This window comes from Plecotus auritus (genome assembly GCF_963455305.1).
Source record: "Plecotus auritus genome assembly, chromosome: 10".
NCBI lineage: Eukaryota > Metazoa > Chordata > Mammalia > Chiroptera > Vespertilionidae > Plecotus > Plecotus auritus.
The window spans coordinates 60972995-60991074 of record NC_137785.1 but is presented as its reverse complement, the minus strand read 5'-3'; the positions used below and the strand labels follow the sequence as shown (position 1 = coordinate 60991074).

Here is an 18080-nt window from a genome sequence, read left to right as displayed (position 1 = left end):
CTCTCTGCCTCTCCCCTCCCTCCGCTCCCTCTGAAAAATTAACGGGAAAATGCCCTCGGGTGAGGATTAACACCAACAAAGAAACAGGTGACGTTTTTAATTTTTTTTACTTAAAGGAGGCTGCCCATGGACCTGGGCCCCGGGAGCCCTTCCCCGCTCCCCACGGGGCCCCTGGCGGGGGGCTTCTCCCTGAGCCAGCTCCCCCTGATCATCCAGGGCGCCCCCACTCCTCCCAGAGGGGCCAGGGCAGAGCTCCTCACTCGCGCCCTCTGGTGGCAGGTGGGAGACCAGCCAGCCCCACAGCCCAGCTCCCACTAGGGTCTCTCCCCCAGGGGTGGGGGGTGGGGGGCCGGCTCTGAGAGCTACAGGGCCAAAGGTGGGCGGGTGGAGAATGCGGGGATCGAGCAGCGATGTCTACAGCCTCCGCAGGGGGAAGCGCAGGCTCAGGTCGGAGCTCTCGGAGAAAGAAGCCCCCACAGCAGACAGGCCGTGCTCACGGACGGACGTCCACACCCCCCACGCTGGGCCTCCGAGCGCACCTCCTGACTCGGGTCATTGCAGGCGACGCCCCAAGTGGAGGACACCTGTTCGGTGACGTGAGGAACAAGATGCCCAGCGGGGCCCGGGCCGTGAGGGTGATGCTCCTCTCTCTGCTCGCTCTCTCCTCCTCTCCCCTCTCCCTGCCGAACCAGGGCGCTCAGAAGTCCGAGTCTTTCCACACGGTCCCGCCGCCTAACAAGTGTTCAGAATTTACCCTCAGCCGCTCCTTCTTGCCAGACACGGAGATTCCGGGAACCCACTGCTGTGTGAGCTGGGGGGGGGGGGGGGGGGGGGGGCCTCGGGAGTGATCTTTCCGTCTCGATTCACTGGATCCTGAGACAAAGGTGAGGAGACGCCGGGCCTCTCCAGCCGCTCCTGTCCTGTCCTTGGTGGCGGCCAGGCCGCACGTGCCCGCTCAGACCCACCCCTGCCCGCTCCTCTCCCTCGGCTACGTCCCAGCCTCCACCACCACCCCTCCTGCCGCCTCCGTCCCCGTCCCCTCCCCGCTCCGCCCCGTGGCCTCCGTCCCTGTCCCCTCCCCGCTCTGCCCCGTGGCCTCCGTCCCTGTCCCCTCCCCGCTCCGCCCCGCCCCGTGGCCTCCGTCCCCGTCCCCTTCCCGCTCTGCCCCGTGGCCTCCGTCCCCGTCCCCTCCCCGATCTGCCCCGTGGCCTCCGTCCCCGTCCCCTCCCCACTCTGCCCCGTGGCCTCCGTCCCCGTCCCCTCCCGCTCCGCCCCGTGGCCTCCGTCCCCGTCCCCTCCCCGCCCCGCCCCGTGGCCTCCGTCCCTCATCCCCTCCCTGCTCCGCCCCGTGGCCTCCGTCCCCGTCCCCTCCCCGCTCCGCCCCGTGGCCTCCGTCCCCGTCCCCTCCCTGCTCCGCCCCGTGGCCTCCTCCCCGTCTGCTCCAAACACGAGGAGGGACCACGCCGCACCTCTCTCCACCGCCCGCGCCTGGGGTGACGGCCCCGCACGAGCGCCTGGGGCTGCAGCGTCTCAGCAGCCCTCCCGCCAGGCAGAGCGTCGGGAGCAGGCGGGGAGCGTCCGGCCCAGGGGCCACATGAGGCCCACGAAATCCTGTGGTCTGGCCCTGCCAAGCAAGAGGGCCGAGTTCATTAAATGTGTGACCCAATAGAGCAGGCTACTTTTTAAATATATATCCTAAATATTTTTATTGAGTTCAGAGAGGAAGGGAGACAGAGAAAGAAACACCCATGATGAGAGAGTCATGGATCGGCGGCCTCCTGCACGCCCCGCACTGGGGATCAAGCCCGCAACCTGGGCCTGGGCCCTGACCGGGAATCGAGCCTTGACCTCCCGGTTCCTAGGTCGATGCTTAGCCCCTGAGCCACGCCGGCCGGGCTGGCAGGCTAATTTTTAAATGGATGATTCTGTTTGGCCCTCAAATGAGGTTGTCAATATCCACGTGGCCCGTGGCAGGAGAAGGTTCCCACCCGTCCTGCACGGACGAGGAAACCCCGGGGTGGAGGGGCGGAGCCGGGCCTGCTGGGCTCGCACCCCCAGGTGGGCTGGAGGGTGGGCGGGCGGAGGTGCTGCAGGCTGACATCTGCACCCCCTTCACCCTCAGGCAGGGTCCCAGCCGCAGCCCCACTCCCTCCCTGCCCACCGCCTGCTGCCACCACGGGGGTGAGGCTGACACCGGGGCTCTGCACCCACGCCCACCCCACACCCATCGGGTTAGGGCAGCGGTCGGCAAACTCATTAGTCCACAGAGCCAAATAGCAACAGGACAACGATGGAAATTTCTTTGGGGAGCCACATTTTTTAAACTTCTTCGAACGCCACTTCTTCAAAATAGACTCGCCCAGGCCGTGGTATTTTGTGGAAGAGCCGCACTCAAGGGGCCAAAGAGTTGCCTGTGGCTCGCGAGCCGCAGTTTGCCAACCACTGGTGGCAGCTGCCTGGCAAGGTTTGCTGTGACATTTCAACACTAACTGACCTTTATCAATGGTAGGGACTTAAGGACTTTCTATGGTAAGGGCTGCTCTTACTCAGTTTGCAAGGTAACAAACTGACTGATGAACAACCTCTTCCCCTTGGCAAAAGCATAAATCACGGCCCCAACTCTAGCGTGGACCTAGGAGCCAGGAGGTCACGGTTCGATTCTGGGTCAGGGCACCTGCCCGGGTTGTGGGCTCCATCCCCAGTGGGGGGCGTGCAGGAGGCAGCCGGTCCATGATCCTCTCTCATCACGGATGTTTCTCTCTCTCTCTCCCTCTCCCTTCCTCTCTCTGACATCAATAAAAATATTTTTTAAAAAAATACATTGTACATTTCAACAAAAAACGTCACTGCCAAAGACTGTGACCAGCACGGGGCACCCTGGATCTGGCCCCACCCCTTTTCTCGGTATTTTCAACAGTTATCAGCACACAGATCTGGGGGGGGGGCCTCGGGATGGGGGCACAGACACTGCTGGGGACAGACAGCCGAGGACAGAACGCATCCCCGAGCCCCCCCCCCTTGCTCTGTGGGACCGAACTCCGGCCCAGGACCTGCTTCCTGTGGTCCCGGCACCATACTCACGGCTGTTCTCCACCGGCAGTCCCACGCCCGGGCCCTGGCGCCGAAGGCGGGGACGCGGCCGGCGTGTCGCATCGCGGGTGGCGCGGGAATAGGGGCGCTGTGTGCGTGGCGAGGCCGCATGGGCCTGTGCATGACTAATCTGTCTCCTGCATTATTTTATTCCATCTCCTCTGACTTTATGCCTTTGACATTTTTGCTACACTCAGTAAATTTGAGTGAATAGGCAATTTTAGAGAATTTTTATAGCGCTTCGGAGAAGTCATAGGCAGGCGCGATCTTTGTTCAAAATTGAACAGTTTCAATATTTCCTTTGTCTAGGGTACAGAGTAATCTTTAGACAAAAAAAAAGAAAAAGAAAGAAAGAATGCTTTCACCTTAGGATGTTAACCATGCTTCCGGAAACAGTTGGGTTGTTTTAAAAAGGAAAAGAGAAAAGGAAAAACAAAAGAACAAGCGTATGGAGGGGGGGGGGGGGAGATGCCGGCATCTTCACGCTGTCATTTTACAAACGGGCTGGCCTCCTGTGACCAGCAGGACCGTCCTCTCTCCCGAGTCCGGGGGCCCGGAAGGTGCCTTGAACGGGGGGGGGGGGGGGGGGGGGCGGGGATTACACCGAATCCGGAGCTCAGAATGGCTCACTGGACAGCGCCCCCTTCCTCTGACGTCGTGCTGAGGGGCAGACGTCGTACGTAAATGACGACCCCGTCACGGGTCCTTAATTTGCTGGGGGACCTGTGACCAGCCCGGGACCTAATCGGTGGCACGCGTCTGGCCGGGCACGGCGTGCAGGTCCCTGACACCGAGGAGAGGGGTGTGACAGGCAATGAACCACGACTTCCCCAGCTAACCTGGGGGGGTCCTCCCCACCCCCTGCTCAGGGGAAACGCGGCTACCTGCTGGAAGGATTGGGGCTACACAGCGGTTCCCAGCCTGGTCTTGGCCACGCCCCACCTACGCATCTCTACCATCCTGATGCCTCCCCCCACCCCCCCCCGTGACACAGAATTCTCATTACTCACAAAGTGACTCTATTCCCCTGGAGGAAGCCTCAAAGGCCATTCACTCGGTCTAAACACGCTTCCAAAGCACACGGCATCCACGAAAGAGAAAAAGGAAAGAACGAAAAGACAGTGGACGTGCCGAGGAGGAAATCACTAAGAAATGGTTAAAAAATAATAACGATAGGAAGTGATAGGAAAAAAACAGCAAGTAAAGTTTCAAAACATATAATAGAGAACTGAACTGCATAAATATGCCTCATCATATATTTATAGACTGTATATGAGGCCCCTAGAACCATAAGAAATGCAAAAAATTCACTGTGAATAGCTCATTCTTGAATTGCCCCCCTTAAACATCCAATCGCCCCCTGGGGGGCGTGTGCCCCACACCGGGAACCACTGGGCTAGCGGGTGCTGGCCACGGAGCTGTGGCTTATCCTTGTGAAAAGATTATTAAACTGTTTAAAGTGAATGTAGCCCTGGCTGGTTTGGCTCTGTGGAGAGAGCGTTGGCCTGTGGACTGAAGGGTCCCGGGTTCGATTCCCAGTGAGGTCACCTGCCTGGGTTGCGGGCTTGATCCCTAGTAGGTGGCGTGCAGCCAATCAGTGATTCTCTCTCGTCATTGGAGTTTCTAGCTCTCTCTCCTTCTCCCTTCCTCTCCGAAATCAATAAACATCTATTTTAAAAATAATAATACATTAAAACGTAAACTTCGGAGGAGCCTGCTTGGTGGATCCGGGCAGCCAGTCACGCTCACGGTGTCTGTAATATCAAATCACTCATCACCCCACACCCAACAGGGGGGCGAAATGCTTACGTTTAGTGTCTTCGAGGTGTTTTCAAGAAACTGGGCCTCTGGATCCCTCTGGTGGGAAGTGGGGAATTCGGGGCACCTGCTGGCCTGCCCGCCCTCGCGGCCCAGTGCCCACGCCCCCCGTGCCCACATTCCGGGGCAGATGGAGCTGGCTGTGGGCAAGGCCGTTCCCCAGACACACAGGGGCGCTGAGGGCCCCGCGCTGCGGGCTGTGGCCTCGTGGCGAGAGCCAGCCCCCCTCCACGCGCCCCGAGCCGAGCTGAGGGCCGGGCAGGTGACGCTGAGGTCCCTCCGAGGGAAGCAGGGGCGGTGGCCTGCTGGGCCCCAGAGGGCGGCCGATGAGGGCAGGGGAGGGCGTGCTGGGGACAGAGGAGCAACAGGTGATGAGCTCCAGAAACGTGGGCGCCTAGCCGTTGCCCACAGACTCGGAAGCCGCCGGACCCCGCTCTCTGCTGCTGTTCCCCACGTGCCGTGCACCCTCCCTCTCCCCAGGAACACAGGTGATGAACGGCCGGGGCCGATGCCACGCCCCAGACGCCCTTGTCTCCGGAGACCTGGGCCTGCGACCCCTGGTCACTGCTCAACGGATAAACCTTCTCATCGCCACGTACGCCTGGGACACGCGGCCCGACTGTTCCTCACGGCAGACGCGGGGACTCCCCCCGATCACCGCAGGCACGGGGCAGTGCAGTGCAGTGCGGGGTCTGCAGGGGCCCAGCTGCGGCGCGATGCCCCCACCAGCAGACATGGCCCTCTGCCCCCCACGCCCCCCCCACAGCACCGCCCTGCTCTGTTGGGAAGCCTGTGCCACCTTCCTGCGTACACAGCAGACGTGCCCGTGGCCAGCTGGGACGGGTCCCCATGGATTTGGACTCTGATCCTGAGCAGAGGTCCCGCGGGCCTGTCTCTGCACATTTCTAGTCCATCCCAAAGCTTCTCAATGAAACGGCCCGCCGGCGTGGCTCAGGGGCTGAGCGTCGACCTAGGAACCAGGAGGTCAGGGTTCGATTCCGGTCAGGGCACATGCCGGGGTTGTGGGCTCCATCCCCAGTGGGGGGCATGCAGGAGGCAGCCAATCACCGATGTTCTGTCTCATCATTGATGTTTCTCTCTCTCTCTCTCCCTCTCCCTTCCTCTCTGAAATCAATAAAAAATATACTTTTTTAATGAAAGGACTCACCCTAGCTGGTTTGGCTCAGTGGACAGAGCGTCGGCCTGCAGACTGAAGGGTCCCCCGTTCGATTCCGGTCAAGGGCACACGCCCGGGGTTGTGGGCTCGGTCCCCAGAGGGAGGCATGAAATGCAGCCGATCACCAATTCTCTCTCATCACTGATGTTTCCACCGCTCTCTCTCTCCCTCTCCCTTCCTCTCTGAAGCCAATAAAAATATATTTATTAAAGAATGAAAGGACCCACTCTTCCCAAACGAAATCGAAAATAAGACAACCCACCACGTACAGAGATGGGACCAGTGTCACCACGCAGGATGGGGGGGGGGGGCCTTGCGTGTTTAGAGCCCTAGTTCCCGGCAGGCGAGGGGGTGGGGGGCGGAGGCCCGCACGCGGCCTGCCTGTCCGCACAGCCAGCCGCACGCTTGAGCGCACCTGCGGATGCGGTGACTAACCCAGACCCGGGCGGCGGGCGCCCACCCCAGACCCCGGCCTTGCCATGCTGCGTGCACGCGCTCTCTCTCGGCTACAGCGTGAATGAGGGGGGAGCCGGTTGCCTAGGAAACCCTCCAGTCCTGGTAATTATGACTGTAACGGACTGCACACCCCACCTATAACAGAAATGAATAATAATGCTCACCAGTGACTGGCAGGCCCTCCGCCCCCTACTGGCCCGCGTGGGGAGTGACAGGCGAGCCGTGGGCCTCCCAGAGAGACACCAGCAGAGGAACGCCCACCCCCTCCCGCATCCCCCTCCCGCCCCCGTCCTCCTCCTCCTCCTCCTCCGTCCCGTCCTCCTCCAGGTCCTGAGTACAGTTCACGCAAATTGCTGCCCGATCAATAGAGCAAAAATGAAAAGTGCTCCGTGCCCGCGAGACGGTGGGGGTGGAGCCACCTAATGGCCGTCGGTCATCTCAATTAAAAGCCATTTCATATTGTGACATGAGCGGATCCAAAGGAGGCACTTAATACCGTTCGCAGAGGCTGGAGAGCGCGCGTGGCGTGACGGCCCTCCCACCCCCACCCCCGCCCCCACCCCCGTGCGAGCCCCCAGCGATCCCGCCGGGCAGGGCGCAGGGCTGGGATCCCAGCACAGCGCTATAAATAACACCCGATCCGGAGGTTTTGATCAATTAAACGGCGTAATTAACGGAGACGGTCCATTTGTCTTGGGCTGCGTTGTCCGTGCGCGGCGTGGAGTTGAAGTTCCGCCCCTGGAAGGCGAGTCTGTGCAGAAATGAGAACATCGCGTGATTTACTGGGTTGGATTTAAAAGACACAGCGGGAGTTGGCAAAATTCACGTATCATGGGGTTAATGTGGGCCGGAATGCAGCGATTTGTAATACAGAAATATCGCATCCAAGGACACGCAGCCGGCGCTCCGGCCCTGCACCCTCGTGGAAGGAACGGCAGGGACAGCTGCCTTCGCCACCCGCAGGGCAGGCGCCGCTCCCGGTGCCCACGCCAGGCTGCGCTGCGTGGGCAGGGCGTCTGCCCGGCTGGCTGAGGCAGGGGTGTCCCCGCCCGGCGCGTGGTGCCCCGTGAGGGTGGGTGTTTCCCGGAAGGAGTGGGTCTGGTCCGCAGCCCCAGACACTCAGGCCCCACAACATCCAGGTTCTGTCCAGTCCAGGCATTTTATTTTTATTTCTATTTTTTAAACATATTGTTATTGATTTTAGAAAGGGAGGGGAAGAGAGAGAAACATCAATGATGAGAGAGAACATTGACCGGCTGCCTCCTGCACGCCCCACACTGGGGTTCGAGCCCGCAACCCGGGCCTGTGCCCTGACCGGGAATCGAACCGTGACCTCCTGGTTCCTAGGTCGACGCTCAGCCCCTGAGCCGCGCCTGCCGGGCAGTCTGGGCATTTTAAACTTGCCGTTCCGGGGCTCAGAAGAAAAAGGAAAACGCCCCAAGGGTCGCTGAAGCTGTAGACATCCCCGAGACGGAAGGTGTGAGGAGCAGACGGGGCACCATCACCCCTGGGTTAGGGGTGTCCCGGGAGTCAACCGAAAGGTTCAGCCCTGAAAGCTCGGGAAACAGGGTGCAGCCTTGGGCTCCAGGAAGACCACGGAACGAGGAAGGGCCATGAGGGCGGTGCCGGGGAGAAAGGACGGGAACAGCACCTCCCAGTGGGGAGCATGGCGGGAGACTGCTGCCACCCGCCAGGGTGCCGGGGGCGGGTGGAGGCCCCCGGGACGGGTCCGTGCAGGCCAGGCCCAGCTGGGGGCAGACAGGAGACACGGTTGCCGGCCTGCACACACGCCTGCCGGGGCCCCGGGCTCCAGCTGGCAGGGTCACTGGCCCAGGACCGGCCTCCGCCCTGAGCTGCGGGAGGCTGCCCACCATGTGAGACGCGAGCGTTTTCAGAGAACACTCAGGGCAGGACGGACACCCCCCGGGCCCAAGGGCACGGTGAGGGGGTCCCGTAGCCCCGGCCTCTCCCGACAGCGCGGTGAACCTCAGAACGAGAAGGAACCCAGCGCGGGGAGACCGGCTACAGAGGAAAAGCCCTCCAGACGGACACGGGGCGGGACGGGGAGAGGCACTTGCTCTGGGATTTCTTCCCCAAATGCACACCCAGGCGAACCTTAAGGACGCACTGGGCAAACCCAAAGTGAGGGACAGTCTATGAGATCACCTGGCCGGGACCCTTGGAGCCCTCGGGGCCACGGGGAACAAGCAGCTGAGAAAGGGCCCCAGGGTGGGACAGAGACGTGGACGGAGGTTTCCCCCCAAATAAATCTGGAAAACTGAACCAAGGTGTGGAGCAAACCCCTATGACAAACGGATCACCGTCGCCCTGGCCTGTTTGGCTCAGCGGTTAGTGTCAGCATTGGGACCAAGGGGTGGGGGGTTCGGTTCCTGGTCAGGGGCACGTACCTTGGTTGCAGGGCCCCAGTCAGGGCACCTGCAGGAGGCAGCCAATCGATGTCTCTCTCACATCGATATCTCTCTCTCTACTCCCCCCGTTCCCTTCTATTCTAGAAATCAACGGGAAAAATATCCTCAGGTGAGGATTTAAAAAAAATTTTTAAACAAAAAAACACACAAACGACTCACAGGAAGGACGGGGAAAGGAAAGAACCAACCTAAGTCGCATGGAAAAGCTCTCGGTGGCCCCATCCGTAGTGCAGTGTTAATAAATGGAATTCTGCCCTGGCCGGGTTGGCTCAGTGGGTAGAGTATCAGCCCGTGGACTGAAGGGTCAGGGGTGATTCCAGTCCAGGGCACAGGCCCGGGTTGCAGGCTCAGTCCACAGTGTGGGGCATGCAGGAGGCAGCCGATCCATGATTCTCTCTCACCACTGATGTTTCTGTCTCTGTCCCTCTCTCTTCCTCTCCGAAATCAATAAAGACGTATTTTTAAAAAATAAAGTAAAAGAGTAATAAACAGGTTTCTGCTGGGCACAGGGGGCACATGCACCCACATTTGTGTGTGCTACAGCTTAGGAGTGAGCGAGCCGTCTTCTCCCCAAAAGCGAAGCCGCACTCGATGGCAGACAAAAATGAGGACTGCCCACAGACGCCCAGAACTCAGCAAAACTATCAGGTCAAGGGAGCGAGGAAACGGGGGGCGGGAGGGGGCGGGTGTTGTGCTGTGGAGCCTGGCGGAGACCCCGGTGGGGACAGGAGCAGGACCGCACACGCAGGGGCCTGGGCCAGGCCGGAGCAGGGAAGGCCACAGTGACGGGAGGGCGAGCCGCGGAGCAGAAGCAGCGCCGTGAGCAGCAGGCACGGGGACCCGGCCGTGGGAAGGGACTGGGTCCTGCGAGCTGTGGGAATGCAGGAGGCGCTGCTGAGGCAGGTGTGCAGGTTGCGGTGCTGATTCTGCAGTTTTTCTCGGGTCTAAAGCTGGCTCAGTGCACAGGCCGCTGGGTGCCGCTCTGTCGCGGCGGCTGAGCGCCCTGCAGAGCCCTTCGCGTGCACTGTGACTCGGTGAGAGCGCGCTGCCCCGGCCCGACGAGCGGCAGCACCCGCCTGCTCCCTGCTGTCTGGGAGGGACCCTATCCACTGTGAGAAGTGACAAACGGCGAGGCCAGGGGGCTGGAGACGAGGCAGAGACACGGAGGCTAGTTCACGGCCTCGCCGACACCCACGGAGGAGCACGCAGCCCCCACAGGCCGCCCAGGCGCACGGCCCGCCCCGCCACACAGCCGCTGCCGGAGCTCCGCCGGGCACCCCCGGGGGCGCCGCTGTCCTCTGGTTTGGTTTCAGCTTTTGTGGGGGATGGGCTGAGCGAAAACCGTTTTCCACTAAAACTGTAGGCAGTCGCTCAGAGTTCACTGAAGAACACAGCCCCTGCACTTACCCTTCAGCGTGCGGGGACTCGGGCTCACCCCACGGTTAAAACGCATCTTCATAAACTCCTAGAGCCGCTGCTCCAGTTACAAACAGCTCCACTTTTCTAGGACGTAACTTCACTTTGTTTAAGCAAGAATTCATTAAAGGAGCTATAAATAGCCTCAGACACGGCCGTGAACGGGGTACTGACGGCTTGTTTTAGGAGCAGAATGCTTCTAAAAGCCACATGTTGGCATCAGCTGAGGATTTACACATGCGACAGACACAGTCTTCTATTAGAATGCATTTCTGCATTTTACGTTTTGCTAAAAGTAAGTATGACATTTCAAATGCTACAAGGAAAGCATCCTGAGAGAAAGAAGCGTTGGGAAGACCAGGACATAGAATTTCTTCTTTGAAGATCTTTTTGATCATGAAGACATGCTCTTTCTCCCCCAAATACAGCGCCCGGTACACTGCACGCGGCAGAGCGCTGCCTGGGGCTGCGAGGGCGAGGGCGAGGGCAAGGGCAAGGGCGGCTGGCGGTGCTCGCAGCGCGTACATAAATCATCATTTCCACACGCGCCTCTGAATCATAAAGTCCACAGCCTTTTCGAGACCAAGTTTCATAAAATTTTTACTTAAAAAAAAAAAAAAAAGTTTTACAAAATCCCATTAGTCCAAGAAGCCTGCCCAGGGCCCCGGGGAGCAGCCGCCGTGAGGACAGCGGCCGTCCCGGGTTCAAGGGCACCTCGCGGCACAGCCCACCAGAGGGTCCTAAAGGGCCTTTCAAAGGCTGAAGCAGGAACAGAACCGCTGGATCTCGCTGAACCTTACGTTTCTGTCCCATGTCCACGAGGTGTGCACATCACCGCGGGACGGAGCCGCCTGCGTTTAGGTGCAAACACCCCACGCCCAGGAGCCTTCTCTGCGGAGCGACCCGGGGGGCCGCGGCCTCGGAGGCAGCAGCGGTGTTGCCGGTGCCGGAGGACGACCAGCAAGCGGCCTGGGAAGTCCTGGGCTCACGCGGACCCTCACCACCACGGACGGAACAGGAGACTCTGCTCCCAAATTAACTCGGACACCTCACCCAGCTCTCCGGGGGCCGTTAGCGAGACGCAGTCTCCGACGCAGCGCGAGGCTGCAGGCCGCGAGCTCCCACTGCCCGGCAGCCTAGTTCCTCTGCTGCAGCCTGGCGGCTTTGAACTTGGACACCCGCCTGGTAACCTCCGACCCTTCTGACGGGACTTCTCTCCGCTCAGGGATCGTGGGCAGCACAGGGTGGGCCGCGGCCGGGTGCGGGGCGAGGCTGGGCGACAGTTCTTTCTCGATTACCGTTCCAGAGAAGGCCTGCGAGACAAATGCCGGAGTGCGGTGATGAAACGCCGAGAAGAGGCCACCCAACCCTTTATCCTGTGTTAGCCAACGACAGTTCTTTTCAGTAAGTACAGTCACAAGATTTCCGGATAAAAAACAAACATCAAAATACAAACTGCTCAGAGAAAGCCGATACCACTAAAACAGCTTGATCACACCACCCAGCGGAAGGCCACGCTGACGGCACACGGCGCCGGGTCCGGGCCTGCAGCCACTCAGACGGCAGCCGCGGCGGCTCGGCGTGGCGTCCGCTCACGCACTGTGGGCATCGCACTGTCTCGCCTCAGCTGTATGTAAGAGTGGAACTTAAGTCACACCGCTGCCGGCCGGCATGGCTCAGTGGTTGAGCATCGACCTATGAACCAGGAGGTCTCTCAGCATTGATGTTTCTCTCTCCCTCTCCCTTCCTCTCTAAAGTCAATAAAAATGCGGGGGTTTTTAGTGACAACACTGACACTGGTGGCATGAGCGCTGGCCTCAGCAATCGATACGACAGTGAGGCAGATCCGAAGGCCACGGCGTTGCTGGGCCGCCTGGCACGCGTGCTCCACTGGAGCCACAGGACTGAGCACAAATGCTGGAGACACGGCAGCCCGTCGTCACCGGCCATCTTACCGCTTGACAGAGAGATCGATCAAGACCAAGCTGTTAGGACTTTTTAAAGATCCCTGGCATGTGGACCTCCCCTGGCATCTTCTAAGAGCCATGTGCACACTGAGAGGGGACGTACCCTTCCAGGCACACTCTGCGCCCTGTGAGCCAGGGTACGAGTTAGTTACTTAACTACGTGTGAAAACACCACCCACCCAACAAGTACAAGCCTGGGACTGACGCGGTCCCACGACCTCTGGGAACAAGTAAACAGATACAGTAAAGCTACACGACAAACAATGCCGCTGCCCAGTTGTTTACCTCCAATTAGTAAACATGTAAACAAGAATTTAAAGGCAAAGAAACGAATGACGTACAGACCAGACCTGGGAGACAGAACCGCAACCCCCCCCACCCCAAGAATCAGCCAAGGACACCCGTGAACGAGTGAGACACACACACACCTCGAGCGCTCCGGACGCGGGCGGGCGCGTCTCCGGGAGCTGCTCCTGCTCCTGCTCCTCCTCCAAAATGCTCTCGCCCACGGCCTCCTCGCAGCTGACGCTCCGCAGCAGCCCGCGGCGCTCCTCGCCGTCGGCGGCGCTGCCCTCGCTGGTGTCGCTGCACACGCTGTTCTCCCGGCTGCGCGACTTCAGGATGGACTTCCGAGGGACGTACGCCCCGTTCACCAGGTCCACGAAGACCCTGCGGCCACAGCACACACCGCTGAGGCGCACACGATGACACGCGGACAGCGTTTGCGAAGCCTGCTCCAGGTCTAGCCTGACAGGTTTTATTCAAACGTGTATCTAACGTTTTCACAATCAAAGTAATTTTGTAGCCTCAAATGACGTATCTCATATGCTTTTGAAAACTGTAACCTGGGGCTAATAAAACACAGCACTTTATTTACAAACACGTTCTGGGTGACAATAGCTTGATTTGCCAGAATTCCACCCATAGATGAGACCTGCTTAGGAGGGAGTCAGCCGTTTTTGCAATTTCCACGAACGTGGGTCGTGCAGACGGTCAGGCAGTGCCGGCAACCAGGCCCAGCCAAGGCTGCAGAGACACGTCCCTTGGGCCATGCCAAGGCCCCCACCCAGCCCCCAGACACACCGCCACTTTGAAAGTTACATACAACGTGGTTTGACTAGATCCATCGGGAATGCTTTAGAGTGCTGGCCAACAGGGGAGGGGAAAGGGGAAGGGAGCGACACGCCCGGGCTCTGGACTGGAGCCGCAGTGGCCCGGCAGCTGCCAGGGGACGCCCCGGGGCCCAGGACCGCCCGGGGCCCACCGCCCTGCCGAGGCTGGTGCCGGCAGGGGCCGCCCACCTGTAGATGTCCGCAGGGGTCCTGATGGTGGGCAGCTCCGGGGCAGCGTGGCCACCACCACAGCTGTTCTTTCGCTTCCGTTTGGCTTCTTCCTTCTTTTCACTGAATTTTAAAGTGGTGTTTTTTCCAGTATTTATTCGCACCTAAAACGTTCACAGCAAAAAACGACAATCCTCCTGAGAAATAAAGTCACAGCCACAACGAAAACCCACGCTCTCAGCACTGGAAGCAGGAACAGCGCGGGGCGCCTATGCTCCCTGCACGGAAGCGAGGTGCAGCGTGAGACGCGGTCAAGACGCACCTCCCCGCCCCCCCGCCCCCCCCCCCCCCCGTCGCCCCGCCCGCCCGCGCACACCTCACAGCACTGAGCTACATCTCCCTAGCGACCACTCCGGGCCCCAGTGCCTCGGCTTTCATACCAAAAGCAAAAGAGACCCTGGGCAACACGGGTCTGAACTGGCAGACCCCCTCTCCACGATGCTTTCGCTAAACACACTGAAAACCAGGACGGACCCCGCTCGGGGCTGTCTGTCCTTCCGGTGCCTGCGTGGCACCCCTGCACTGTCCCACGAGCGACGCCCCAACACCCTGCGAATGTCACTCACTCTCCCCGCGTCCCCCGGCTCCAAGTACGAGAAATGTAAAGCCCGAAGAATCACAAAGCGAACTTTTTTCCTGACTAATCAGTCCTTTTCCCACGGAATTCGGTAAGTGCTCCCTTCAGTCTGAAGTATTAGAGCATTAAAAAGCAGATAATTATTTCACTTCACATTAGAGCAGGGATAACTTAAGGGACCTGAGAAATATCAAGTATGTTTTAAACATGTTTCATTAAATAATCATCGCGGGCACTTGGGACGGAATAGCAGGCCCAGTGGGGACACGAGTGGGGAAGGAGCGCTAAGCCGAGACCAGCTGTGGTCTCTGAGCCCGTGTCCTTGAGAAAGACAGTTAGAAAGAGGAGTCGCGGGGGCTCCTCACACCGGGTACAGAGCCGCGGGAGGGCAGGGCTGGCCCGAGGTGGCCTGTCCGTCCTCACCCAGAGAGAGCCCAGCCCCCATCGAGCCGAAACTCCTGGTGGCAGGGTGGACGGACAGGCGTCTTTGGATGCTAAAGAGAAGCTCTAACCCCAGCTCTAAATGCCAAGATTCTGAAGTCATGATTTCCCACAGATGTTTATATTTACTTTGTCAGAAAAGAGGCTAATTTTTACTCCCTCCTACATTTTTCCTTCTTGCTCATGATGTTCCTATTCATTTTGTGCCCACAGAGAAACAGCAACCTGGTATAATTAAAAATTAAACTAGTGCAGTCACTTTCAAACACCCTCCACACGCCACAACGCCCGCCGTACATTCTCTCTGGGGTTCCCGGGGGAGCCGGGATGAGGGATGGTGGGGGGCACAGTCGCCTCTGGAACCGACCCCGCCCAGACCCCACACCATCCAGTCCACTGCAGAGACCCGTGGCCCGGTGCGTGCTAACGACTTGGACTTCCCCCCCTTTTTCTTTTTCAGTAAATTGACCAGAAGCAGGGACAAGAGACGGTTCTCCTGTTTGGCACCGTTAGCACCAGTCACCGCTAGGACCGTTGTTTTAGAACACCCGACAGGAGTGAAGGCAGGCCATACCCACCCGCTTGGGTTCGACAGTGTGAGAGAAGTATATGGTTGGTACAGAGCTGGCCCCGGGCCCAAGAGCATCCTCGTCGTCACCATCCTCATCCTCATCCTCATCACTGAGGGGGGAGCGAGAGCCGTTCACGGCGCAGCTCGGACCGCGGAGCCGCTCTGCAACGGTGTCGTCCGCAGGGCGACAGCTGGGAGCCGCGGACTCGGCCGCTGGATGCGTCCCGTTCACACGTCCGTTCACACGTCTGCTCGCATCCTCCTTCTCCTCTTCGGAAGATGCTGCATCTTCTCCGTTTGCGATCACAGCAGGAGGCTGACTAGCAGAGAAAAAGGGGAAGGAGCCAAATGGAACACACACACAAGAATCTTACGTTTCCTCATTTTCAGTTCACTTATGGGTAAGATGTAAGATTTCGAATAGGATAGTTTTTAACTAGAATTCTAGGTTAACAAAAATTTTCTGAAATAAACAGAAACACATTAGTTCCTCTGCTGATTCTGTGCACTGTAGTTATTTAAACAAGAGTACAACAGAGTATATGATTTTTCTAATCTTTGCAAAGAGGACACTGGCCATACAAAATATAAGCACAATATAAATAAATTTGTAAGAAATTCAAAGGATTCTGTATCTCTGTTTAAAGATCAGAAATTAAAGCCACAGAACATTAACATTCTTATCTTCTATTTCTACATTCACAAGCATCCTATCTAATAAAAGAGTAATATGCAAATTGACTGTCACTCCAACACACAAGATGGCTGCCCCCGTGTGGTCAAAGATTGCTGCCCCCATATGGACACAAGATGGCCACCACAAGATGGCCAGCAGGGGAGGGCAGTTGGGAGGGACCAGGCCTGCAGGGGAGAGCAGTTGGGGGGGACCCAGGCCTGCAGGGGAGAGCAGTTGGGGGGGACCCAGGCCTGCAGGGGAGGGCAGTTGGGGGGGACCCAGGCCTGCAGGGGAGAGCAGTTGGGGGGACCAGGCCGGCAGAGGAGGGAAGTTGGGGGCAACCAGGCCTGCAGGCAAGGGCAGTTGCGGGGGACTCAGGCCTGCAGGGGAGGGCAGTTAGGGGTGACCAGGCCTGCAGGGGAAGGCAGTTAGGGGCAATCAGGCTGGCAGGAGAGCAGTTAGGCATCAATCAGGCTGGCAGGGTTGTGGTTAGGGGGTGATCAGGCTGGCAGGCAGAAGTGGTTAGGGGCAATCAGGAAGGCAGGCAGGCGAGCAGTTGGGAGCCAGCAGTCCTGGATTGTGAGAGGGATGTCCAGCTGCCCGTTTAGGCCCGATCCTGGTAGGGGTCCCAGATTGGAGAGGGTGCAGGCTGGGCTGAAGGACACCCCCCGCCCCCGTGCACGAATTTCATGCACCGGGCCTCTAGTGTATTACAGTTTTAAAAAATAATTTATACATGTGCACACAATTCTATTTATATACATACATACATGCACATTTTTCACGCTTCACTCTACAAAGGATTTGAGGACCTTATAAAAATAACAAAACAAAAAAGGCAATGGAACTGAAATACCATGATGCAAAAAAGACAGAAATCATGACCAAGAACGTCACAAGACTCAGAACGGATTTTTAAAAATGAACTCGTATCGGTTCATCGAACACCTACGAACACAAGAGGAGGTAGGAGAAAACCTCTCCTTTCTGGGCGGGTCCCATCTTCCACGGAACTAACCCCTGCCTCTGGCACGTCACCGCAGCAAAGCAGCCGGGAGCCCGTGGGGGACGCCCAGGAGCACCGGCAGCGGTGCGCTGCCTTCTCCCCAGCGGCGTTCTCCTGGACCTAACCTGTCCAGCCACAAACCGCCTCGACAGCAGCCGTGCCCAAGGAAGCGCGAGGCCCGTCAAGGTAACAACACGCTGGGCACCTTCTGCTCTTTAACAAGTTACTCAACACAACAAGGCTTCACCCAAACATACTGTGTGAAACATCCACACTTACTGCAAAGACAGGGACACTGAAGGCAAGCACACCTGTACACGTGTGCACGGGCACGTACATGAACACGGCACATCTATACACGTGTGCACAGGCATGTGTGTGAACACGGCCCGACAGGAAAACATTCTGGAGAATTAACACCTACTTCGAGGAGGCGGGATCACTGCCACTTGCACCCGTGTGCTCCGTGTTCCCGAGGAGCGCACCCCACCTTATCCACGAGGAGGGGTCACGAGGAGCTGAGCGGAGGGAGCTCTGGGGAGGGGCCCGGGTCAGCCTACCTCTCGAGTTCACCCCGCAGCTCCTCCTGTCGCTCCAGTTCTTCAAGCCGAGCCCACAGCTCCTGGTCCGCGAGCAGATCCTTGGATTCGACATTTGCAAAATACGCTTCGAAGCTATCGGAAGTTTTGGGCTTGGAGTGAGGTTTGTGAGCAATGCGGTGCTTTGCTATTTTTCGAAAAAGGAGACAAGGCTGTTAACAGCAACGTCACGGAGGCCCAGCCTGGACGGGGCGAGGCTTTCCCAGGAGGCGAGGGGACGCCGAGGCGGAGGGCGTGCTCACACGGGCCCCGGAGCGGGTGTCGGGAGGACAGTGTGGGGCGGCCCGGACCCGCTGCCTCAGGAGCGGCTTAGCGAGAGCCCAGGGCCTGGCACGCACGTCCGGGTGGGAGAGCTGCGCCCTGGCTCGGAAACGCACCCGCTCACAGCCGCCTCATTACCGCGCGCCGTTCAACGCCAGTGCGACCCGCCTCCGTCCGACGGCAGAGACCGCCGTTCCTCAAGCACCACGTGCCAGCATCGCAGGCCCCTCCACGCGAGGCACGGCGAGCCTGATGC

General features: G+C 59.0%; 1 protein-coding gene across 3 annotated transcripts in view; it reads right to left on the bottom strand.

The window, feature by feature from the left end:
• Nucleotides 1-10647: 10647 nt before the first annotated feature.
• Nucleotides 10648-18080, bottom strand: part of URI1 (URI1 prefoldin like chaperone) — a 33941-nt gene continuing 26508 nt past the window's right edge. For all 3 annotated transcript variants that reach the window (XM_080645867.1, XM_080645868.1, XM_080645866.1), the window contains 5 exons: nucleotides 17525-17690; nucleotides 15290-15602; nucleotides 13655-13797; nucleotides 12782-13022; nucleotides 10648-11699 (listed from right to left, as the gene is read on the bottom strand). In XM_080645867.1, coding sequence (XP_080501993.1) covers nucleotides 11523-11699; nucleotides 12782-13022; nucleotides 13655-13797; nucleotides 15290-15602; nucleotides 17525-17690 — 1040 coding nt within the window. In that variant the 3' untranslated portion in view covers nucleotides 10648-11522. The remainder of the gene's footprint in view (nucleotides 11700-12781; nucleotides 13023-13654; nucleotides 13798-15289; nucleotides 15603-17524; nucleotides 17691-18080) is intronic.